Source organism: Heteronotia binoei, chromosome 7, assembly GCF_032191835.1.
Source record: "Heteronotia binoei isolate CCM8104 ecotype False Entrance Well chromosome 7, APGP_CSIRO_Hbin_v1, whole genome shotgun sequence".
Taxonomy (NCBI): domain Eukaryota; kingdom Metazoa; phylum Chordata; class Lepidosauria; order Squamata; family Gekkonidae; genus Heteronotia; species Heteronotia binoei.
Genome location: NC_083229.1, coordinates 86703335 through 86728691, shown reverse-complemented (window position 1 = coordinate 86728691; position 25357 = coordinate 86703335). Strand labels below are relative to the sequence as shown.

At 40.8% G+C, this 25357-nt stretch overlaps 1 protein-coding gene across 18 annotated transcripts in view; it reads right to left on the bottom strand.

The window, feature by feature from the left end:
• The window catches only part of PTPRM (protein tyrosine phosphatase receptor type M), a 792664-nt gene that overhangs the window by 33968 nt on the left and 733339 nt on the right, over positions 1-25357 (bottom strand). For all 18 annotated transcript variants that reach the window (XM_060243981.1, XM_060243978.1, XM_060243979.1 and 15 more), the window contains one exon: positions 11316-11413. In XM_060243981.1, coding sequence (XP_060099964.1) covers positions 11316-11413 — 98 coding nt within the window. The remainder of the gene's footprint in view (positions 1-11315; positions 11414-25357) is intronic.

Sequence of the window (25357 nt, the reverse complement as noted above, 5' to 3'; positions counted from 1 at the left end):
TACTTGAGAGTAAGTCTGCATAATGTTCCTCCTTGATTTCCAGGAGCCACATAATATGTGTGAAAGAGCTGCATGTGGCTCCTGGGCCAGTTTAGCCACCCCTGCCATAGTACAGGACAAGCAACAGTGAAAAGCAACAGAGTGGCCATAAACAATGGGCCACAATGAATATAGCACCATTCTGTATTAAATGTGCATATTTTGACTAGCTATTCAAACTATGCCATAGGAACTGGCCCCTGTGCAAAACCGTACAAGCTCAAAAGTTTATCTTTCCTCTCATTCTGATTGTACTTAAGATTGATGTGTAGCCATCCCACATTGCCTAAAAAAATTCTATGTAATGTTGCCATTGACACTGTTGTGCTACCAAAGCTCACAGACGTGGGTTGAGAGACAGCAGTTAAATGTCACCCTACATATGTCCACTATTAAGCATAGATGACAGTCCCTTATTGATTTATGATGGTAAATTTACAGAAAGCACATTTGTAATTACTGTAGTAGACTAGGATGGTGCCCAGGTTTGTCATGAATGCAAAAGACTGCAGTAACTAGTAAAGACCATTATTAGGACATGTTGGGATGTTGGGACGTTGATTTTAATCATTCATGTAGCTTGACTCACTGCTAAGAAGTAAATCTGTACCTTTACCATAGACCTGATCAGATCCCATGTGCCTATTACTGCCCTTTAAAAATGTTTTAAAATATTCTAGGGTAACTTTTGAGGGTTTGGCACTCAGATTGTTCCATTTTTCTTTTGTATCTTTGTCAATTATTATGGTTGAATGACAGTACCCCTACTTTAAAACATTGTCTATATACCAAGCAGTAGTGGATTAAATAGCCTGAAGCCATATTGTGCACATAAATGCATGAATTTTAGTTTGTCATAGTATCGGCACCAGAAAACGTCTTCCTCACTTTATGTACTTATTAGTCTAGTTATCTGTACCTTCAGTGACATGGCTAAACTGGTTTAGTATGGCTTAAGTTGTGAATGTCTATTGATCCTGCATATTCTAGAGTCATCTGCTCTACTGCAGAAAAGGGAATGGAAGAAAAATGAAAAACCAGTGAGATCTTTTCTTAGTGTTACAAAGCGCAAATGTTCTGCACATGTTTTGTACTGCTCTACTCAGTCAAGCAAATGCTATGGATACAGGGACATCTTTATTAAATGATTACAGACGAGTCAGTCTAGGTTCCTGGAGAATAACAACCAATTTCCTCCCTAGGGATTCCTCTCCTGTTATGTTTGATAGAATAAAGCCAACTTGTTATTTTTGGTGGCAAGTTTAGAAAGGAGAAATCTGATTTGATTGCTAAGACATATTGTGCTATTACTGACATGTCAGATTAAAGATAACTAGAACCTTCTATTTATAAAACAAATTCTTCTTGGCCATCTATCACAAATCACATTTGCCTTCATTTCTATCGAAAAACTACAGTTGTTTACATTCTTTTTAAAAAAGGCAACCGCTAGGACAAACTCATTTAAGAACAATATGAATTCTTCATATATCCTCATTTTAAAAATTTTGCTTACAACTGCTAAATTACTGCTTAAATCAGGGATGTCGAACTCATTTGTTACGAGAGCCAAATCTAGCATAAATGGGACCTTGTCGGGCTGGGCCATGTGTATACCTATTTAAGATTAGGTAGCAGAGGTATAAATTTTATAAAGGACCCAGACAAACACAATTAATTATTTTTTAAAAAATTAAAACATGCTTAAAACATTAGCACTTGTTGGTCTTAAAGGTACTTTCTTTGTATTTATCCCATGGGATCTGGGGAACTGGGCGAAGGAAGCTCTGACTCTTTCCTTCCTTCCTCAGGGGACCAGGAGGGGGAAGAGCCTCAGCCAATAGGAGGAAGAGAGGCTTGGCTCAGTTGCTCTGCTGTGCAATTGAGAGAGTCTGGCAAAGCAAGCTATTCCTCCCCCCTTCCTCCCCAAAGGAGGAGCCTCAGCCGATGGAGAAAATAGAGGCTTTGCTCCTGTGTGATTGAGCAAGCCTGGCAAAGCAAGCTGTGATGCTGAAGGAAGCAAGAGAGAGGGAGAAAGAAGCAGATGACAGTTGCTTGGGGGCCTGATAGAAGCTCTCCGAGGGTTGATTCAACCCTTGGGCTGCAAGTTTGACATCCCTGGTTAAATGCTCCACTGGTAGAACACTGTACTAGGCACCATATAAAAAAGTGATGCATGCATTGGAGAAAGTGTTGCATGGAACTATGCTGAGGGACTTTACAGATTCTACTATGGAACAAGCCCTACTTGTATTTGGTTCTGACTTCATTGTACAGTCTTGCCCCCATGCTTTGGAAAAGGTTTTTTTACTTTAAAAAATATTTGGAGACATCCAGCATATTTATTCAATTATATTTTCATGCTGCTTTCCTCTATTACAAGCTTTTAAACTGGACAGAATCAGATTCTATATTATATCCTAAACAAGCAGGATTTAGAAGAGGTGTGTCAGCCCATGACCATTGTCTTAGATAGTATCTAGCAAACAAATATGCTTCTCTCCCAGTGGTTGTCTTAAAGCAGCATTTATGGATCTTTGTGCAGCACTTGATTCATTTCCATGAGAACATCTCTGGGCAAATGGACTAAAACATCAATAGATGAAATATTTCTTTGTTTAATTTATAAACTATATCAGAATCCAACTGCACAGATCCATTATAGATCAGAAGGGCAGCTTGTCTGGTCATATATTTCTCTTGCAAGGTGCCAAACAAGGATGTCTTTTAGTCAGTCTCTATGTGAATTATATGATTCCTCATCTGTGAAAACTAAGGTTTCATGCTCCTGTATTGGCTAACCATGAGATTCCTGTTTTGCTTTATGCAGATGATTCCATGTAATTCCAATCATAAATTGGATTATCTAAATTACTGAACATGTTTAGCAAAGACCATTCCAAGGAAGAACTAAAAGTGAACTATGTCTAAAATTATGACTTAAAAAAATCTTATATCACACTGAAGCTATGGGCAATCAATGGGGGGGGGGGGGAAATAGAACAAGTAGTGTATTGGGTGTAATGCTTAGTGAGAACCTTATTTGGAAAACTCATATTCATTTAACTATAAAAACTGCTGGGATAAATATAAATGCTCTCTTACATTTTTTTTAATTCCAAAGGAGGGCAGTATGTTCCTGCAGTTATTTAGGCCTTTAATATTAAGGTTATCCCATAGGTTTTATTTGAAGCAGGTATGTGGATTAATGGGTCACTGAGTTCACTGACTCTTCACTTCTTTGATTTTTACACTGGATAGCAGCAGTCATAGGGATTGTGCTTTGACTGGGGTTTGTGAAGCGCTCATTGGAATTCAGGGCCTAGATAGGTGCCTTCAATTTAAGACTAAAAGCCCTCAATGCTGTGCCCAGTACCTGGGAGGGGCAGTCTTTGACATTTATTGAAGAAAGGTTCCTTTAGAGGTGTATGTGGAAACTATGTGAATAATCAACTAGACTGGTTTCTTAGTTTCTCTCTGGTTGTGGTTACGGTAGAGATATGGGCTATTCTGAAAATGCAAGGTTAACTAGGAAAAGGGTCATTGAGTTTGATCACTTCAGTACACAGGCCCCATGCAAGGCATGTATGCTCTACTTTTGCGGTAGGGATTCCCCACTCTTTGACCCACCTACCCATATCTATGCTTCCTTACAACTCCTGGACATAGGTGCACTTTTATGTTAGGCAAACTGAACGTCTTGCCAACTGCAGAGCTTGGGAGCACTTCACCAAAACTCCATATTCTGACTGCTACTGCTGTTGTGCATCTGGAGTAACAGAGACCACAGATCATCTCAACTTATTCTGTGACTGATGGATGCCACTCAGTGATCTTTGGATACTCTATTTTGAGTATCAGCTGCCAGTTGAATCCTAGGTGATCTCTTTTTCGCTGGTAGACACCAATCCCAAACTTGTGTTCTGTTGCCAAATTTCTAGCTCAGTGCCTAGGAGATGCCAGCATATTTTCCTTGACTCGATGTAGGAATCAAGTTTAGTGAATTGTGATGACATTATGATTTTAGGTCCCCAGTCTGGACCCTGAAGAAGCTATATGTGTGTGAAATGGCTGATCCAAGCTAGCGGCCCCGTTGCTATAAATCTGTATAGGACACCAAATTACTGATTGAATCCACAGGATTTTGTGTGAGCGGAAGTTTGCTCTATATTTTGTGTGAGCGGAGGTTTGCTGAGCCACCTGGTGGGAAGGGCGGGATGTAAATTACAAATAAATAAATAAATATATGAATTTTGAATTTCACTGATAGATTTTTGAACTGTCCTAGATTATGCACTATATAAGATTGCCTTGAAATTGTGAGTTTTCATATCCAATTCTTTTGGAGGTCTACTTTCAAATCATGAACTTTGTTAAATTTGTGAGCTGTATTAACTTTATGCCTGTTTGGGAGTAGTTATGAATACGTCCTTCTGGAAAAAAAGTTTGACACTCTTTTTGTATAAAAATATTTATTGGTATTTGCAGGGATCGTTTTGTAGAAAAATAGGTGGTGGAGCTCATCCAGGGATTGTTATGCAGCTGCACATACTATTCAATGGACAAGGAGGTGGAACTCTTAGAAGGAGGAGGTGGAACTCTCAGAAAGGTTCAGGAGCTGTGCTCCTGTGAGCTCCCTCTGAATCTGAGGCCTGGGTATTTGTATCTTTTTGGCCGTGAGCTTTTGTGCTTTTTGTAGTTTCATAGTCACAGCTTTCTCCCACGGTTTGTGGGTTTCCCTTGTTCTGTATCTATACACAATAACTGTCTGAAGGCCCCATTTGGCAAATAAGGATTCACATCACCCCATCACAAATTGCTAGTTTATTAGATTATATTTCTAGAATAGTTTATGTATAGACTCAAGGAAAATGTTTGGATCTAATGGGCCATCCATTAATGGTTTGTCCTTGATATTTCAAGGAAAAACTGTAAGGAGTTTTAACCTTCTACTAGATTTGGTTCCTGTTGAGTTTAGAGCAGACTGAGGCATGGCAAAGACAAAGCAGGAGAAAGGTAAAGGCAAGCCAGGAGCATGAATACTAGTGCTCTAGTTATTCAGACCTGAGAGCATGCTGGGCCCAGAAGCCTTTAGATAGTCTACAGATATAAAGACTGCCTTCATATCTGTAGTGGTTGGTTTCCATCTGCATTTCTCTCCTTTGGCTGAGAGACAGCACACAGGTTGAAACCCTAATGTCACTTTCATCAGTCTTGACACCTGCTCAAGGAGCTTTCCTGAATAATCCATGAGAATGGCCAATTCAGACCCAACAGTCTCTATTCACTGGAATACTTCCAGATATCTTTGTGTTTGGTCTGTGTGTTGGGGAGAGACACAAAATCTCTGTGGAAACTTCTCTTCATCACATTATATTTCAAAGAATTTTTCATGGCAACTTAATAATGGCTATCCTAAATTACAGTGAGGCATCGTTTGCATTTTTAGCATTCAGTCACATTCTAATGAGGTCTTCATAAAGCTGGCTAAATATGTTTAGAAATCATTAGAGTAAATTACCACAGCAAAAAACTCCTGGGGGAGTTCTGCAGATTTTTGTTATATACCTATGGCAGATGGATCAGTATAATAGCGCAAACATGAGAATAAAGGGAGGGAGGTGTTTGTTTTTTGTCTCTCCATACCAAGAGTGTATATCTGAGAGACTCAGTTACATGCTACTAGATAAAGAGCTAAATGTCCCTCAGGTAGGTTCATTAAAGAAGGAAAACAATAAAAACACATTTTGTTGCCATTTAAATACCAGGTGCATGGCAGTCTGTAAGTGCCAAAAAAACTGACAAGGGTCCCTTGCTGGAACTCTGGAGAGCTTAAAGGGATGCATGGTTTTGACAAGTCTGACTCAGATAATGACAGGTATTGGCAGATGTATCCAGGCCCTGCTAGAGGCAAATGCGGGGACTGAATCATCTGTAGCAGGTGCCTGTGTGAGGGAAAGCCTCCCAGTGGCTCCTCTGCCTGCAATTAAAACCATCCTGATGCATAGAGCTTCAGGGCAAAAGCTATAGCTGAGCACAAATTTAATGACTATCCAGTCCGGATAAACAAATACACATACACCCCCTTAATGATTAATGTATGAAGGACACAGACAAGTTATGTGGCAAACATGTTAAATAGATATTCTCTCCTGGAAAAAAAAACAGCGCTATTTCTCTCCCCTCTGCCGACCCTTGCTTTTGGATTTAAAATAGGTAGGAGGTCTCCCAATGAATCGGTAAGTCAAATAACAGAAGCAGCAGCAAGCAGCAACAATATCAACTAAAGCATATAAAACCTTCAAAGTCAAGATAAGTTATAATGTTTGCTCTACAGAAATCTGACCTATTGTCAAAACACAATAGCAGAAGGGGGGGGGGGGGGCTGAAGAAATCTCAAGGACAAACTGAGCCTAAAACACAGCATTTGTACCTAATCAGAAGGGGGGGGAAAAGAAGTGTAATCAACAGTTTAATGCCTGAAAAAAGCAAATATGCATTCTTGAAGACTACAATCCCAATGCGGTTCCAATTGTCAATTTGTTATGTCCCAATTTTTCTAAAATGGAGTGAATGACTTTTAAAATAGAGTAAATGACTTTTAAAAGCTGCAGTTCTATGCACACCTACTTGGGAGTAAGCCCCATTAAATATGGTGGAGTGTACTATATATAAAAATTCACAGAATCATGCTTTCAGAATATTTTTATCCATTATTATGTAGTTTCTTCCCTCTCTCACTGCCTTTAATTCTCCCAGACTGTGGGAGGATATACTATGGTGCTGGGAGAATAGAGCATGGCACTATTTCCATGTACCTATCTATATGATTTTATCTTTCCTTCTCTTCATGGAGCGCAAGGCACTCTATATGGTTTCCTTGCTTTACTTTGTCCTCAGAAAAACCCAGTAAGTATGTTAGACTTGGAGAGAAGGACTGTGCCAAGGTTATTAAGTAAGCTTCATGATTAAGTGGGGATCTGAACCTAGGTCTCCAAGGTCCTAGTCTGACATTATAACCACAGCACTAGACTGGTGCTCCTATTATATGCACTCTTTTGCATTCTAATCTAAGAAGAGACAAATTCCAGGCTATCTCTGCCTGTGAGGTCAGTGTTAGTAGCAGGAACTATAGCATGAGTAAGATTCTACAGGTTTGGAATGAAGTTGGCCATTGTTCACATGCTTATGCATATTATTACTGTAATAAAATTATTACTATTACTGATTGCATGGGTTTGTGTGATACACAGCAACAAGAAAATCAACTACAAGAACAAACTGAGTAAGAATTATTATTTATTGCTTCTAATATGGGAAGACTGGGATTGTGTTGTGCTTGTGGCAAAGCAGATCACCAAGATGCATAATTCACTTTTTGATTTTAGCAATGGCATGGTGAATCATGACTTAGGTGCATCTGGCAGAAATAGAAAACTGAAATTCATGATGAAGTTTCATTCTCAACGGTGTGGATCCAACATTCCTCCAGTCTAAGGACACTTCATTCAAGTAGGTTTTCCATTAGGAAAGAGCCCCTAAAGCTGGAGGAGGGTCCTTGGCTTAGAGAAAAGTGTCAAACTTTGCTCAGTGGAATGGTATGATATGGGTAGGACCCACCCTATCATTTCTGGGCTGGGGCAGGTAGTTGGGAAGAGATCTTCTTGTGGATACAGCCAGGGACCTTTTGTAGAGCAACAAGAGGAAAGGTTTCCCTTTAACTCCCTAACTGAACCCAAAGCATGGAGAACTTTGTGCTCTTGCACACCATATGCTGATTTATTGCCTACTAGAAAGGATGTTTTAACAGACAAGTCCCTTAACAATTTGGGTGACTATAGGCTTGACAGGAGGTTTTGTTAGTGCCACAAGAACCATATTCCTTCTTTATCTGTCTGTCTGTCAGTCCACATGTGTGCATATATAGGAATATATATTTCCCTCTGCTGTGTTCCAGGGGGAAAACCAGGGGGAGGGGAAAGCTGGTCCGGGACCCCTAAAAGTGTGGGGGCCCATAGGCCGGTGCCTACTTGGCCTAATTGTTAATCCAGCCCTGCAAACCACTGTAGCTAATGTTGCTACAGAAGCATTCTCTTGGCCCATGTGCTGAGACAGGACCTCAAACTTGCCTATTCACGTTCACTTCTGTGATGGGAGCAGCTGGAGCTGAAGAAGCTGAGTGCTACTGCAACTATAAGTCTTCTTGCCTTGGGAAGGATGATGGAACAGTTACGAGGGAAAAGCCAATTGTGTCCAGGCTATAGCATTTCTTTCCCTTGGGATAGGTGTCAATGGCAGTCCAGAAGTACAGATGTGCACTGCTTCCTTCTGCCTCTCAAAGGATAAAGGAGACTGTGCGTGTAGAGAAAATCTCCCAAGTGAGGAGAGGCATGTCTATTTAGCATATAGTAATTTCTCTGTCTTTGGGATGGTGAAAAAGCTAACCCCAATAAACCTGTCCCTAATTAAGGTCAGGATGGAAGGGGGTGGAGAAAGTTAATTGCTGCTCTAAGCGCTCTATTAAAGGTGGAGAGAAGATCATGCACATTGAGAGCCAATCTGGAAGCTAAAAGGCATTGCTGGTATGCCACTAAGAACCCTAACTATAATCCCAAAGATGTGATGCCATCTACAACTCTGCCCCACCTATGGAATCACTGGAGAATCTTACTCTGCCACAGATGCAAAGCTGACAATGAGCTGAGAACTGGACTATGTCTAGCTAAAAGGGATGTTGTAGATGCCCCCAGGTTTAGTCCATGTATTAAATTTCATGAAATATGGTTTAACATAGACACAATATACCAGTAAGATGCTTAAAAAATGGTCTCTTTTTTCTTCCAGTTTGCATGTCAGTGGCAAAGACAATTTACTTTTTCACTTGGGCTCAAACAGCCTCAGGTTGACCATTTTACTCATCCCAAATGGCTGCATATTTGAGCTCTGTAACAACACTTAATTATACTCACAAATCGTACTGCTTTGTTGTCCGAATGTAGTCCTGTTGCCTGATTTGTGAGGAGGCTCAGGCACTCAGATGTCTAAGCGGTAGGATTTAAACTCCCAATAAACCATGAACAACCCCCCTATTCTAAACACCAAATGAAAATTGAATTTACAATAAAAAAGCTACAAATGACACATTTACTCATATTACTTAGAAATTGATCATGTTATAGTTCACACATCTATCTTTCAAGGAAAAATTATAAAGAACTCTGTTGCTAAGAAATTAAAAACATGCATCATAACTGTTTTAGCTCCATCAAAGTATATCTGCAATTTTCTACTCTTTCACAAGTTAATAAATGTGCTGTTTCTGGAAGTGTTGACAACATAGTTGATGAAGTTTGAGATTTTCTCAGGAAACAAAACAGTTTACTCTCTATGTTACAATTTACTCCATGTTAAATATCATAATGTTCACAATGCTGCTGATATAGTAAAATACAGGCTGACCATTTAAAATAATAAATAAGCTTCTTTAAGTACTGCTTGAAAATAACAGTGCTAATGTATTAAAAGGAATATATGTATTCCTTCTGGAATTCAGTCCTTCTCATTATTTCCATATCCATGGAAACACTGGTTCATTTAGCTATACCTAGAGAATCTGGTCCACCCAGTAAGTAGTTAGGGAATGAAAATTAGTTGCTATGCAGAACTCATCTAGGTATATGCATGATAGTGTATTTGAAGCCACAGAAGAACAACAGGAATTCCTTTCTATTTGGAAAGGAGTTTGTGTATGTGTGAAATTAGCTGAAGTTTCCCAAATATCTAAGGACATCTATGGCGAACTATTGTGGAAGAATGTCCTACAACAGCATTAGAGTCAATGTTTCTTTTACACAAGTGGAAGGGCACTTTTTTTGTACACCAAGGTTGAGGTAACTTAATTTTCCGTGATTCATCCATCCCACTGCAGACCACAACACTGCATTCCATGCTATTTTTAAGGGACTTCTTAACAACCAGGAACCACATTTCTGGGAGCACAAGGTGTTGTAATGGAAAGTGGGAGGCAGGAAAGACCCATGCTGTGAGTTTTATACATCCAGCATACTCTCATACTGTCCAGAGTCCTTTGGACCTAACTCATTATGTCTCAGGAGTTTATTTTTCACATTTATACTGCCCACTGCATTTAAGATGAATGTGACTATTTCACAACCATGTAACTGAGGTAAGAAAAGTTCTCCCTTTACCTTGAGATACTATTCTTAGTACACCTTGGGATAGGGATGGGCATGAACTAGATCATGAGCCAAAATTCGGCATGAACTTGGGTCAGTTCAGAGCCTCCAAACCAATGTTTGGGGAAGGTGCCTTCCCTGGAGCTCCCTGCCACTTCAAAACGGCCAGCCATTTAACCCTTCTTGGTTAATCTCCTCCTTTTTCCTGGCTGAAGTTCATCATGGGCAGAAGAAATGGGAAACCAAACTGGCCAGTTCAGTTTGGGGCCTTTTGACTCAGTTCAGGGGTTGTCCCGAACCCTGAACTGAACCAGAATTTTTAGGTTTATTCCCATCCCTACCTTGGGATACTGTACTAAAGATATTTCTTATCTTTAACAGAGGATTAGTTCATGGAGGATAGATCTATCTGTGGTTACTAGGCATGGTGACTGTGGGGAACTTCCACATTCAGAGGCACTAAACCACTGAATTCCAGAGCTAGGAGGCAATGTTATGAAAAGGTCTCCAGTTCTATGCCCTATTGTTGGCCCTCCACAGGAACTGGTTTGCCACTGTGAGAAACAGGATTCTGTACTAGATGAACTACTGGTCTGAGCCAGCACAGCTCTCATGTTCTTTTTTTTTTTACCCATAAAATGTCAGGTTGAGGGCAAGACGCTCTGCTGATGCCACACAGACAAATGTTTTTGAATAGCCAATAAAATTTGGCTTCATGAAGATCTTTGCAGCAAAATTTGTCATCTTGTGAGGATTTTTTTTTAAGAACAAATACTGGTGCACAGTAGCAGCCAGGACCATCCAGAAGCACATCAATGAATGGTGAATGAAGGGTCAAAGCTCTATGAGATTCCCTTCCACCCCAGTTTCTAGCTACGAAAATTCCACAAAGGACTTTCAGTTACTCTCTAATAGAAACCATCACAGAAATATACTTCAGCTAGCCATTGCCTTGGCCCTTTGTATTTCACTTTCTTAGAACTAAAATAGCAAAAAGGCTCATTATTTTATATATCCAGTACACTCTTACACAGCTGACTCATCTGAAATAGTGAAAAAATAATAACAGAAGTATCTTACCCTTCCCACTTCCACAAGGTTTGTCACCATGACTATGCTTGCTGTATTTTCATGCCAGACCATTCTCCAGAAGTCATATATTGTCTCTTGCATTGGTCCTGAAACAACAAATCAGTCGAAAGGTTACTTCTGCATGCTTCACCACTGAAAGATTATACATAGATCATTTTAAGGGACCTTCTCTAAAGCCTGACACTGCTAAAGGGAATAACAGATGGTAGGGCACAGCACCTAAATGTACTAATTTAGATTGTCAAATGTTTGATGGAAATTTAGTTTATTTCTTGTCAACCAGCTGGTTTCTTGTCAACCAGCATTTAAGTGGGTTTTTTTTTAAAGGAAGGAAAGTTAGCTATTTAATATTTAGAAATTACTTTCCATAATTAGCATGCCTGAGATAGTGAAAAATGAATAGCATTATTGTTCCTGGTAACATTAGAAGAGTCGCTTCCATCACAGGGAGGTTTCCAACTTTGTTTAGTGGAGTAGTAGAATACAAGCCAGGGTAAGTGACATGAGGAGAGATTCAATTTATTATCTTAGCCTCTTCCAGTTTCTACTATTGCTCTTAGTTTGTACAATTGGTCTAATTAGTCTGATTTCTAAATTGTTCTTTCTGAAAAGAGACAGTTTTTGAGACAGTTTATTATTTTGACATCAGTAGGGGAAAAGCTTAAATACCAGACTTGACAGTTATCCTTGCTGTAGAACTTGATGAGTTAAATGAGTTTGGGGAAAACCCCCCAAACGCTTAGTAGAAAAGAGCAAGAGTCCAGTAGCACCTTAAAGACTAACCATATTTGTGGCAGGGTATGAGCTTTCGAGAGTCACTCTCATGAAAGCTCAAACCCTGCCACAAATATGGTTAGTCTTTAAGGTGCTACTGGACTCTTGCTCTTTTCTACTGCTACAGACAAACAAGGCTGCCCATCTTGCTCTAACTCTAAGTAATGGTTTAGAATGGTTGTGCCTGTTGTGTGGGTGATGTCTCAAAGCCAGTCTCACATTCTGAATTTACTTCCAAGTTCAAGTAAAATACATGGAAAATTTATGTATACTTACGTCCAACAAATAAATTTGTATCATGTCCATATTATGGAAACAGGAACAGACTGGCTGTTTAATTTACTGGTATAACTGTTGAAGGATACATGCCCTGGAGACAGCCAGGGTCATCCTTCCTAAGAGGGTCACCACCTGTTTTTCCTTGCAAGGAGGGCAGTTTAGATGAAGACACAGTAGCCAATGCCACAGCTGCCCCAGGGCCAATCTCCTCATAAAGGAGAAGTGATGGTGATCACTGCCTCTTCTCGCAAACATGGCAGTCTGGAAATCACAATGGCAATGGCTGCTGTGTCTGGGTTGTCTTCTTCTCAAGGAAGAAGGAGTGGGTATGAAGAGGCAACCATCAGTGCCTTGGAAATTGCTACTTCAGTAGTAGTGAGCTAAACCAGAAGTGATATCATATGGTACAGGTAGAAAATGGTGTGGGGCCTTTTCCAGAGTCAGTTTCACTTCCTAATTGTTTCTGCGCAGGGACCTGCTTCCAACTGGTCCATCTATCCTAACAGAGTGTTTTCAAATATATTAGACCCTGCATGCCTGATATGCCTTATATTATACTGATCCCTCAATTAATATCTGCAGAAGTCATTTTAAAGGGATTTTCTGTATATAAAGTTTGTCTTCTGGGAGGTGAACTGCAGAACTTACCATCAGAGCTTTTTTTTGTAGTAGAAACTCCTTTGCATATTAGGCCACACACCCATGATGTAGCCAATCCTCCTGGAGCTTACAGTAGGCCCTGTACAAAGAGCCCTGTAAGTTCTTGGAGGATTGGCTACATCAGGAGGTGTGGCCTAATATGCAAAGGAGTTCCTGGTACAAAAAGCCCTGCTAACTGCTAATGAGCACCATACTGGATCGTACTGTAATGAAGATTTCACCTTTGTTTTTTGTACTGGAAAAGCTAATGTCAGAATGCAATTTCCAGTGGTAACTTCCCATATACCTACTTGCATATGTTTTTACTTGTAAAAAGCCAGCTATCTTTCCAGCAGTGAACTGCTTTGTTGTGATCATAGGACTATTCTTTTTGAAAAAGGAAACTATATTTCCTCTGCTTCTAATGTTTTAAAAACCTGATCGTGACAGAACCTATTCACAGATATATTCAGACTTTTTTTTTAAATAACAAAATCCTGATTATAGTCTTTGCTAAAGTATGATAAATGAAATAAGGCATTATTGGTATTTATTAAACTAAATTTAAGTGGATTAAATTTCAGAATTAAATTTCTGAAAGTTTTCTGCAACATGTATATTCGTAAGATAAAAAAGGTAGTCCCCTGTGCAAGCACCAGCTGTTTCTGACTCTGGGGTGACATTGCATCACGACGTTTTCATGGCAGACTTAACATTGCCTTTCCCAGTCATATACACTTTTCCCCCAGCATGCTGGGTACTCATTTTACTGACCTCGGAAGGATGGAAGGCTGAGTCAATCTTGAGCCAGCTACCTGAACCCAGCTTCCGCCGGGATTGAATTCAGGTCGTGAGCAGAGCTTAGGACTGCAGTACTGCAGCTTTACCACTCTGCGCCACAGGGCTGCCTATTCGAAAGACAGCTCACTGCAATATGAAAATCTAAAACAGGAAACCCTGAAAGAAAAGTAATACTCTGTCTTTTCCCAATAGTATTTTTTCCAGCTTGCCATTTCACCTTCTCAGTATAAAGTCACTCAGAGGCACAGCAAATAAGCAGATATGAAAAACCTATAAATTACTAAACTCCTACCATCCACAGAGAGTAATTTACTGATCTTCTTCACAACAGTAAGCAATTAGTCACTTATTCATGAGAATGCTATTAGTCTATTCATTTGGGGACAAATGGATAAATTTATCAGCCTGCTCTAGCTAACAAATGAGATGCCTTCCTTGAAACATTACAATACCTTTTAAATTTTAAAATTAGGGTTGCCTACAGCTGATAAGAAGCTGTGACTGTAATCACTCTTGAAATAAGAATGTTTCTGTAAAATGATACATGCAAAGAACATGGTATATTGCTAACTGCATCTTAAAGCTGTTGTGCCCAAATCTCAGGAACAATACTTTAATAATATTTAAGCTAAAAAAAAAAGTCATATGAATACAGATCTACCACTATTTGTTAAAACTTAGTTGCTGCTGGTATTCAATCAAAAACATTTCTAGCTTTAGATTTTCCCTCACATGCCCTCTCCCAAAGCTAACAAAAATAGACAAAGACAACTACAATTAGGTAGCTATTCTTTGTAACAGTAGTGGGGAGCTCGGCATTTGGGGAAGCTGCCCAATCTGAAAGACCTGGAGTCCTGGATTAATACAGGTGAAACCTGGGTTCAAATATCTCTGAAGTCATACAGTTCACTGGGTGAACAATAAAAGCAATGCCTAAAGCCAAAATAGCAGAAATGGGTAACACTGCTCTGTATCAATGTCTCTGTAATGACACTAAAATTTTGGTTTATGGCACTACAATAGGCATATCCCTTCCTATTTATATTCGAATGTATTTACATATATTTTGTAGTAAATTGAGGCCACTCTCCAGCGCAGAAGTTAAATATGCCAAAGGCCAATTTTGATTGGACTTAAACTTGCATCACGTGTGCAGGATTGTGCCATAAATCTTCAGTGAATTGTATTTTCTGCGTAAATTTATTATTCTGGGGACATAAGTCATAGATCATGCCAGAAAAAGGTCTTATCCGTTAACATAAAAAAATGTAAAAGATGAAAAATAACTTAGTTAAAACTAAGAATCCCCACGGCTCTGGATATAGTTGGATCAAACTTTTTCTCAGTGATAATTCATCATTCCCCCCTCCCCCAATCACTTTCTTCAGTCATGCAGACTTTCCTCTAGGAATGAGTGATGACAGAAATGCTCTTTTTTAGAATGCCAGTGATGCTCTTTTCAGTGCTACCTGTTATTGCTACAGAAAGACAATGGTAATTAAAACAACCTAAGAGAAGAGAAATTGAATGGAAAGTTTGTTATAGAATTATTTTAACTATTCCCTATGCTACAGAAATTGACCAAAACTATTTTAGACACAGGAAATCCATGACCCTGAACTGCATGTCTTATAAAGTAATTCTCTTCTATCCTATTTTTCTTTTCTACCTGACATTTTTCAAATTATTTTTTGACATCTGAATAAATTATTGTTCAGTCACAGAGTTGAAAAGCATTAAAGGGCAACAAGGGGTACAGAATTTATTGTCATCAAGAGATGAACAATTTTATTCCAAAAATCCAGAATAGGAAAAAAGATACACTATAATCACCAAGGGAACCACACTCACAAAGGTTTACAGGAAGTACACTGCATTAGAACCTCAATTAATTTAAATGGGCCCAAAGTGCATGCAACCCCACTTCTAAAATAAATAGAATGTGCTCTGTAGCATATTTGGTGCATTACCCATTATTCCTTGCTACTTCTAGAATACAAAAAAGATGAAACAAGCTTAAAATAATTCAGATACAAAACTATCTAATTATTGTTTAATGGTCATGCCATATACCAGGGGTGGCCAACGGTAGTTCTCCAGATGTTTTTTGCCTACAACTCCCATCAGTCCCAGCCATTGGCTGCTAATTTATTTCCTTTTTCAGTGGGCAGTTTGGCATCTATAGCAGAATTAAGTACACCTCTGGACACCATGATTCTGTTTAACATTTTACAGTTCTCTTATTCTCTGGGGAAATAGCATTGTACCAGTGATTACTATTCCTTGTGTTAATTAGGCTCTCTCAGCTAGGGAACCTCTATCATTTAGGGTGTTTATCACCCCAGAGGGATAAGCTGGCTGGGGCTGATGGGAGTTGTAGGCAAAAAACATCTGGAGAGCTACCATTGGCCACCCCTGCCATATACTATACTAAGCATTGTCAACCTAATACATCTTAGTCAATGTATTGTGTTCCACTTAACCAACTAATTTCTGTTTTATTTATTAAAATAAATATTGCATCTCAACAGAACCAAATATTAATATTTTAAAAAGACAAAAGATTATCTGAACTAATTGACATAATAATCTCTTACTTTGATTTTGCACCATGAAAGTGAATGGAAAGCAAATGAAAAGATGTGGTGTAAGTGAAAGAAAAACGAAGAGACTGAGAGAAGAAAAGTAAAAGTAGATGTTGTGATGGTGGTGGTGATGGTAGTGAGTAGTGATACTGAGTTAGGAAAGAAACATCTGGAAACAGGATAGATCTCAAAAGGCAAAAAAAGATTGGTAAGGAGAAATTTGGAAACTTCACTTTTGCAAGGTGTTAATCTGGCCTCAGTAAACCATTTAATTTGTATCAGTTAAACTTTGGAGTGTCTGTCTTTCTGCTGATAACAGCCCTTTCCCACTGGGGTGATAAGCACCCTAACTGATAGAGGTTCCCTAGCTGAGAGAGCCTAATTAACACAAGGAATAGTAATCACTGGTACAATGCTATTTCCCGGAGAATAAGAGAACTGTAAAATGTTAAACAGAATCATGGTGTCCAGAGGTGTACTTAACTCTGCTATAGATGCCAAACTGCCCACTGAAAAAGAAAATAAATTAGCAGCCAAATTCCAGATGTGCCAATTTCACAAATAAAGCACTGCAGTGTGGGGACACAAAAATCATCAGTACAGTAATTGAAATAATAAAATCCAAGTAATTTAATTAAAAGTTTGGGAATGCTGCTTTCTTTAATGTAACCTTTTGGAACCCCAGACCTGTTAATTAACTAATCTCTAAGGACAGTTTCCACAGCATGTGGCTCAATTTATATGCAAAATTACTGGATTACTAATTTTCTGCTAACCCAGTGATCTGATTGGCTAATTACCCATAAGCACAGTGTATACCTTATTTTAACCATGCTGGATTTCTGCTGAGCACTTGGTATTTAAAAAACCCAACAACTGCAAGTTATCTCAAAGATTATTCAAGATTGAGATGTGTCATAGTCAGAAAAAATAAATTATGTTTAATTCGATTTATTAAATCGAATTTATTAAACCCCGCCCTCCCCGCCGAGGCAGGCTCAGGGCAGCTTATAAAGGAGTGTAAAGGAGTACAAAAGAGTGACTCCTTAGTTAATCTTAAGGTCTTTAAGGTCTTTGATAACTGTTTCGTATCAGCCTGCCAGTTCTAATATTTACTGATGCCTTCCTGAAGTCAGGGAACAAAAAAGCTTATGTCATATTTCAGGTGTGCAAAATAAATATTAAAACACATCCTGTTAAATTTAGCATGTTCCTACCAATTGTTTTAAAACTGCAACAAAACTATGTTTAATGACAATGCATTCTTCTTGTATTGCAGTGGAATTAGCTGTATATAGTCCCAACTCATCTGGGAATCTGGTCTCAAGTGGTATTGCATGAGCTTATAAAGTTCTTCCTGACTTATAACTGCAATGCCAAGCAAATGAACTGAACCATTTTAACTGTGTAGCTTGGATAAGTGTGTACAGAAAACAGTACTGAGAGCATTTGTGCTGGAATGAGATTTGGGAATTGTAGAAGTAATCTCTTAAAACCTTAATCCATAAACCATTGCACACAGAATGAAATTCAGGCATATAAACAAAATGATCCAATAAGCTTCTACCCTTGTGACCAAGCTAAGATTTGGATATCACCCATGTTATAATTTTAGCAGTGGTTTATATAGCTTGGGTAGAAAGTAGGGGTGTTGATTCGGCTGTATCTGAGCTGAAAAAGTACTCCCAAAATACCAGTATCTTCAGGTATATTTTAAGCCAAATATAGATCAGAGAATCTGACTTACTACCTGTATAGCTTGTTCTGAATAAAGCTAACTTTCCCTGGCTTTTTTCAGTTATGTTCAATTATACCAGGGGTGGCCAATGGTAGCTCTCCAGATGTTTTTTGCTACAACTCCCATTGGCCCCAACCAGCATGACCAATGGCTGGGGCTGATGGGATTTGTAGGCAAAAAAAAATCTGGAGAGCTACCGTCGGCCACCCCTGAGTTATACCAAATAGCTGGTGGTGGAGAGTTTTATGTGGTTACAGAACTTTCAGTTCTGTCCTCTAGAGCTCTGTCCCATCTTTTGCTTTGGCTTCCAGGGTAACAGGAGGGAGAGGGGAGAGGCACCTCTGCAGCCCAATGACAAAAGCCCCTTCAGGGAAGCTGTAGTGCCTTAGAGTCAATAATTGCAATGCTTTTGCAAATGGCATTGCATTGCAGGTTTGCAACTTGCAAGGTTATTGGCCTCAAGTGTGAAGTCCAACTAAGTAGCTACCTTGCTTTCCCCACCCATTTCCAAAGAAACAGAAGGTAATTTGGCAAATAGATTTCAGGTTAGGGGGAACACTGCTCTTTAGTCAATCACTGTTCTTTTTTGAAATACTTCTGTGCATGGGTGAAGAGTATAAAAGCAAGGGTCTCGCTGAGTTAAACTCCACTACTGAGAGAGGTTTGTAGACTGCCCTGGCTTTAGCTTCAGCTGCTTTGAGCCTGACTCCTGCTGCCTGGGAGACTCTGTTGTGGACTTCAGATCAGATCCTGCCTGCCTAGAGAATTACAGAATTATAGAGTCGGAAGGGACCTCCAGGGTCATCTAGTCCAACCCCCTGCACAATGTAGGAAACTCACAAATACCTCCCCCTAAATTCACAAGATCTTCATTGCTGTCAGATGGCCATCTAGCCTCTGTTTAAAAACCTCCAAGGAAGGAGAGCCCACCACCTCCTGAGGAAGCCTGTTTCACTGAGGAATCGCTCTAACGGTCAGGAAGTTCTTCCTAATGTTGAGCCGGAAACTCTTTTGATTTAATTTCAACCCGCTGGTTCTGGTCCTACCTTCCGGGGCCACAGAAAACAATTCCACATCATCCTCTAGATGACAGCCCTTCAAGTACTTGAAGATGGTGAAGACAGTGATTGGTTTGACTCAATGATATATTTTGTAAAAGTTTTCTTATTTTACTGTTAGTTGTTCGGGATTGGTGGGTGGTAGGTTGTGGGGGAGGTGAGATCAAGGGCTTAGGGCCTTTTTTTGGTTCCCTTTGATTAGGTTATAGCTTTTTTTCTGGGTTGTGGCTTGCAGTTTGGAGGTTTTTGTTACTTATTTGTGCTTGGTGCTTGTGGGTGGGGAGATGAGGCCAAGGGCTCAGGTCTATTTTTGGTTTCCTTGGATTTTATTCTTAGATTTTAGTTCTTTCTGGTTTTGCAGTTATTTTTTGTGGAGTTTTGTTGTTGTTTGGGCCTGGTGGTAGGTGGTGAGGCAAAGGGTTCCTTCCTTCTGCTTTGGTTCTTCCATCTGTCGCTGTTTTCTTCTTCCTTTTCTCTTTTTTTGGAAGTTTGGTGGGGGTTTGAGGCTTTGTTGCTTGTTTCCTCTGCTTCCCCCCCCCTTTTGGGGGAGTGTCTAGTGTGGGTATGGAGCTTTTGATTTAGGTTCTGCTTACTTTTCTAAAGTCATTTTTCTTGCCTTTCCCCCAGTAGTTCCCCCTCCCATATTTCTTCCCTTTAATTTCTAGAAGGTTGGTTTTTTGGAGGGAGGGGGGGTGTTGAGGTTCACTGTTTCATGTTCCAAGTGTGTGCTTCTGGTTTCAACAGCTGTTGAGTACAATACTTAGGTAATGCTAAGCAGGCTTTTACTAATAAGGGTCTGTTTGAGGAACTGTTGAACTTTTAAACACTTCTAACTAAATTTCAGCATAGGTCTTTAGTTCCTCTCTAACCAGGCCAGTCCTAGGAGAATATTAAAAGCAAACAAGGTTGTAGTTGTCTTCAAAACAGTGGTATAATAGCCTAGATTAACTTTTCATAAAAAGTGTGCAGCACTCTGAGCTTCAGTGAAGGCAGGTGCTTTTAGACAAATTTCCCTTTAGGTTGTCCTGTAGTTTTTCAGTTTGTTGGAGGGAGCACTTACATTTCTATGAAGGAAATCAGACCTGTTGCAATAGAATCCAGTCAGAAGCTTAATAAAGAGCCTTAAACTTTTTAAAAGATTTGTCAGATTTAAAAGATTTCAAAGACTATTAAACCATAGTCAAGTTTCAGCATAGGAAGTCACTAGTTCTAAAAAAATCCTAAAACCACCACCACCATCACTACCACCCCAAAACCAAAAAAGAAAACAAAAACTGAAGTGAGGGTAAGTTAGGCTTTTTTGAAAGACAAAAACATAGTTTTTGAGTAGGAGGACTTATAAAAAGGTGTCAGACTCTGTTAGATTCAGGTTGCAGTGCAGGTAGTTAGGTACATAATACCTTCCCCACAAGTACTATTTATAAAGAGTTTGGCCTGGGATAACAATGAGTGGAACGAAAGGAACACAGTGGGTTCCTGTGGGCAAGATTAATTAGAAGAGTAGTAGGGCGGAGGGCTGCAGTTTTCCCCTCACCTCCACAGCTGCCTTCTACCACTCAGTCCTCTGGCCAGAGTGGTGCAATGAAGAGACCACACATGGCCTTCTGCACTGAGGCTACTGCTGGGGCACTCCCTGCAGAGGTGTCTGCAGGTGCTGGCCCTGAGTAGGGGTCTGTTGCTTGGGCAGCTCTCTTCCAGGTGTTGTTGCTGATGCTCAGCAGCAGGAAGAGGAGCTGCCTAAGCTGTCTTTTGGAGTGAGCTTTGGCGACAAGAGTGTTCTGGCTCTGGAGCTCACCCCAGGAACCCAGATATTTCTGGAGGAGCTAGAGGAAATGCTGGATGTCCCTGCTCTGGCTCCTCTAGCAGGCCTTCCGAGGAGGAACAGGAGGGGAGGCTGGAGGCTCAAGAGGAAGAGATGAAGGTGCACTCCAAGGCAATGCCGTTTCTACCCTTTCCCTCTCAGGAATCTTTCCTTGTCCCCCCAAGACAGTGTGCCTGGCCTGAGATTCTCACAGGATGCGGTTCCAGGATGCTTGTGGCAGCTGGTCAGTATGAACATAAGAACATAAGAGAAGCCATGTTGGATCAGGCCAACGGCCCATCAAGTCCAATACTCTGTGTCACACAGTGGCAACAAATTTTATATACACACACACACTGTGGCTAATAGCCACTGATGGACCTGTGCTCCATATTTTTATCTAAACCCTTCTTGAAGGTGGCTATACTTGTGGCTGCCACCACCTCCTGTGGCAGTGAATTCCACATGTTAATCACCCTTTGGGTGAAGAAGTACTTCCTTTTATCCATTTTAACCTGTCTGCTCAGCAATTTCATCGAATGCCCACGAGTTCTTGTATTGTGAGAAAGGGAGAAAAGTACTTCTTTCTCTACTTTCTCCATACCATGCATTATCTTGTAAACCTCTATCATGTCACCCCGCAGTCGACGTTTTTCCAAGCTAAAGAGTCCCAAGCATTTCAACCTTTCTTCATAGGGAAAGTGCTCCAGCCCTTTAATCATTCTAGTTGCCCTTCTCTGGACTTTCTCCAATGCTATAATATCCTTTTTGAGGTGCGGCGACCAGAACTGCACACAGTACTCCAAATGAGACCGCACCATCGATTTATACAGGGGCATTATGATACTGGCTGATTTGTTTTCAATTCCCTTCCTAATAATTCCCAGCATGGCGCTGGCCTTTTTTATTGCAAACGCACACTGTCTTGACATTTTCAGTGAGTTATCTACCACGACCCCAAGATCTCTCTCTTGGTCAGTCTCTCACACCCCATCAACTTGTATTTGTAGCTGGGATTCTTGGCCCCAATGTGCATTACTTTGCACTTGGCCACATTGAACCGCATCTGCCACGTTGACGCCCACTCACCCAGCCTCAACAGATCCTTTTGGAGTTCCTCACAATCCTCTCTGGTTCTCACCACCCTGAACAATTTAGTGTCATCCGCAAACTTGGCCACTTCACTGCTCACTCCCAACTCTAAATCATTTATGAACAAGTTAAAGAGCATGGGACCCAGTACCGAGCCCTGTGGCACCCCACTGCTTACCGTCCTCCACTGCGAAGACTGCCCATTTATACTCACTCTCTGCTTCCTATTACTCAGCCAGTTTTTGATCCACAAGAGGACCTGTCCTTTTACTCCATGATTCTCAAGCTTTCTAAGGAGCCTTTGATGAGGAACTTTATCAAAAGCTTTCTGGAAGTCAAGGTAAACAACATCTATTGGGTCTCCTTTGTCCACATGTTTGTTCACCCCCTCAAAGAAATGTAACAGGTTAGTGAGGCAAGATCTTCCCTTGCAGAACCCATGCTGAGTCTTCCTCAATAACCCGTGTTCATGAGTGTCCCTATACCTCTGAAATCTGGAAGTACTTCCAGCTGATGGAGGATGCCCCTTTTGCACAGCTGTGCAGGGGCTGGACTGGTTGAGGGAGAGACCTCAATAATCTTTTGACTACCAAGTTGTGGAAGCATCTGAAGAAGCACCATTAGGTGGTGGTTCTTCGGGGAGAAGAGAAGCTGCTGCTGAGGTGTTCAAGTGTCCACTGCTACCAGAAGGTGAGTCATCAAGTAAGAGGGTCAATCATCTCATTCCTGAAATAGCTGCTGTAGACGGCCTTCTGTTTTCCATGGTTGAAGACACTGCTTTCTGCAGGCTGCTCCAGGATGCCTATTCCTGGTACATGCTCCCTGCTTGCATCATGCTGAGGAGGGCTGTGTTGTCCTCATTGTACACAACTGCCTGGGATCACATGAAGGCACAGTTGTCCTGTGCTTGTGGGAGAACTGTGCACATCACATCCAACATCTGGACCTCCTTTCAGGTACAGAACTGCTATCTGTTGCTGACTGTTCACTGGTGGTTACCCAGCAACATTGTGGGTGAGTGTGGGGAAACTAGTAGGGAGAGGGCTGCTGGGCTATTGTGAGGCTCTGCTCCATGCTAATGTACTCAGCAGGGTGTACACAGTGGACAACATAACCACCATCAAAAAACAGCAGCACAGATACACAGGGACCTCTCCTTGGGCTTCATGGTGACCGATGGTAGCATGAACGTGAGGGCAGCACCACAGGCATTGAGCCTCAGAAGCATTACCTGCATGGTCCACCTTCTCCACTTGGTGGTTAATGATGCTTTGTGGCTGGGTTCTGCAGAGGATGCTGAGACCCTTGTGTTAATGCATCTCCACCAGAAATGCCAGCATATCATAGGTCACTTCTCTTGTAATGTGAAGGACACACATCTGCTGTGTGAGAAACAAAAGTGGCAACTGTGTTGGTGCACTGCCTGTTTGGTAACATGAGCACTCACTGGAATTCCACTTGTGCCATGCTCGAGTGCTTGATGGAGCAGAAGAGACCTTTGACTGCCCTGATTGCTGAGACTGGGGTAATTCAGGAAGAGAGCTGGCTCACCCAGGAAGAGTGGTTAACAGTCTCTCAGACTCTGGAAGTTGTCTGACATGGCAAGTCTGGCTCTAGTCATCCTCATGATCCACACGGCTGTCTTCTGGAACCAGCTGCAGGATGTGTAGACATGGTTTCAGCAGCATGCACGCTGGTGAAAAGGCTGTAAGATGGACTCAAGGCTTGCCTTCAGCCCCTCATGCAGCAGAAAATCTACATGCTGGGAACCATACGTGACCCACACATTAGGGGCAAGATTGCTGAGTAGGCTGACAAGCTCATTCACTGGAGAGACAAGCTCTTCTGGAAAGTTGAGCACATGCAGGCCAAGAGGGGCATGTTGGCATGAGCTGAGAGGGGGCTAAAGCAGCTCCACTTCTGCCTGTGGCTACCACTGTGATGACCTGTGAGAAGGCAGATCTTTGACCCCTCTGGGAGTGTTAGGCACATGAGCCAAGTCACAGTACCTTGTGGAGCCCTACAGTCACAGGCCACCAGTCTGCTGAGTTACTGGGCCATGAAGGAGGCAATCTGTTTGGACGTCTCTGCTGTGGCTCAGAGGCTCCTCTCATGCCCTCTGATGTGCGTACAGAGTGAGTGGGGTTTTTTCCCATGTGGGCGGCATTATCAGCTCATATTGTTCATGTGTGGTCCCCTGGGCAGCTGGTCACAAAAACCTCAATACTTGCCCCACAGAGGCTTTGGCAGGCTGGGTCTGCTCTGTGTAAAGCTGTTCCCTATATGTCTGGTTCCAAAATAACCAAGTGCAATGAGGAGTGAGTTGAAGAAGTGTTATTAACTAAACTGTCCACCATCCAGAGGTTCTCCAGCTTCCGCTCCCATTTTTGGATATCCATCAACTTCAAGGGTGCCTGTTGCCAGATCCACATACATTATGCATTTGGGTAGAAGGAAGATTACAACAGGATTGTGGAATGGTTGCTTTTGCTGAGGTATCCTTTATTACTAACTTTGAGAAGTCAGTTATTCCACCCTTTAAAGAATTGTCAAGGCTTTGTTTGCCCTTCTTACAGAGCGTGGTTAGGAATATTTCTGTATAAATTGTTTTGGTGACATTATTGTTGAATTAAAATTTTAAAAAATCTGTACTGGTTCTTTGTTTCAGTGTATTCATCATATTTAGTTGAAGCCTCATAGATCAACAGTCTTCCATTAGGGATTACCCTTCCATTAGGGGTTACCGTAAACTTAGCGCAGAGACGCTTTGAATCTGACAAAGGGTAACCCCTAATAGAAGACTGTTGCTCTCTGAGGTTCCAACTGCAACTGTCTATACAACAATTGTAAAAGCTGGAGAGTGTCTAAATATAAATTTGAAGGAAATACTGGGTATTCCGTTACTGAATTCATTACTAGTGTACTGCAGCCTGAAGAAGGCGAATGAAACGGATAGTTACTTAAGCAATTCATTGCTGCTGCTGTTGTTGTAACATCAACCCTCTACTGTAATTTTGCCAGTGTTGTTAAAATTTGGCATCTAGTGTGTAGTGTTTTTTGTCAATAATATTGATAATAAATTTTGTTTCAAAATATAGAATAGCAAGCCAAGACTTGTATCAACAGTTGTTACTTTTATACAGTTTTTTCCTTTTGTTACAAAGACACTGGTAAGTTGGCAGACACTAGTACCTTGCACTTTTTCTGCTCTCCTTGCAGAAATCCTCCCTCCCAGTTTCTACTTCATTTGACCTTAATACTGT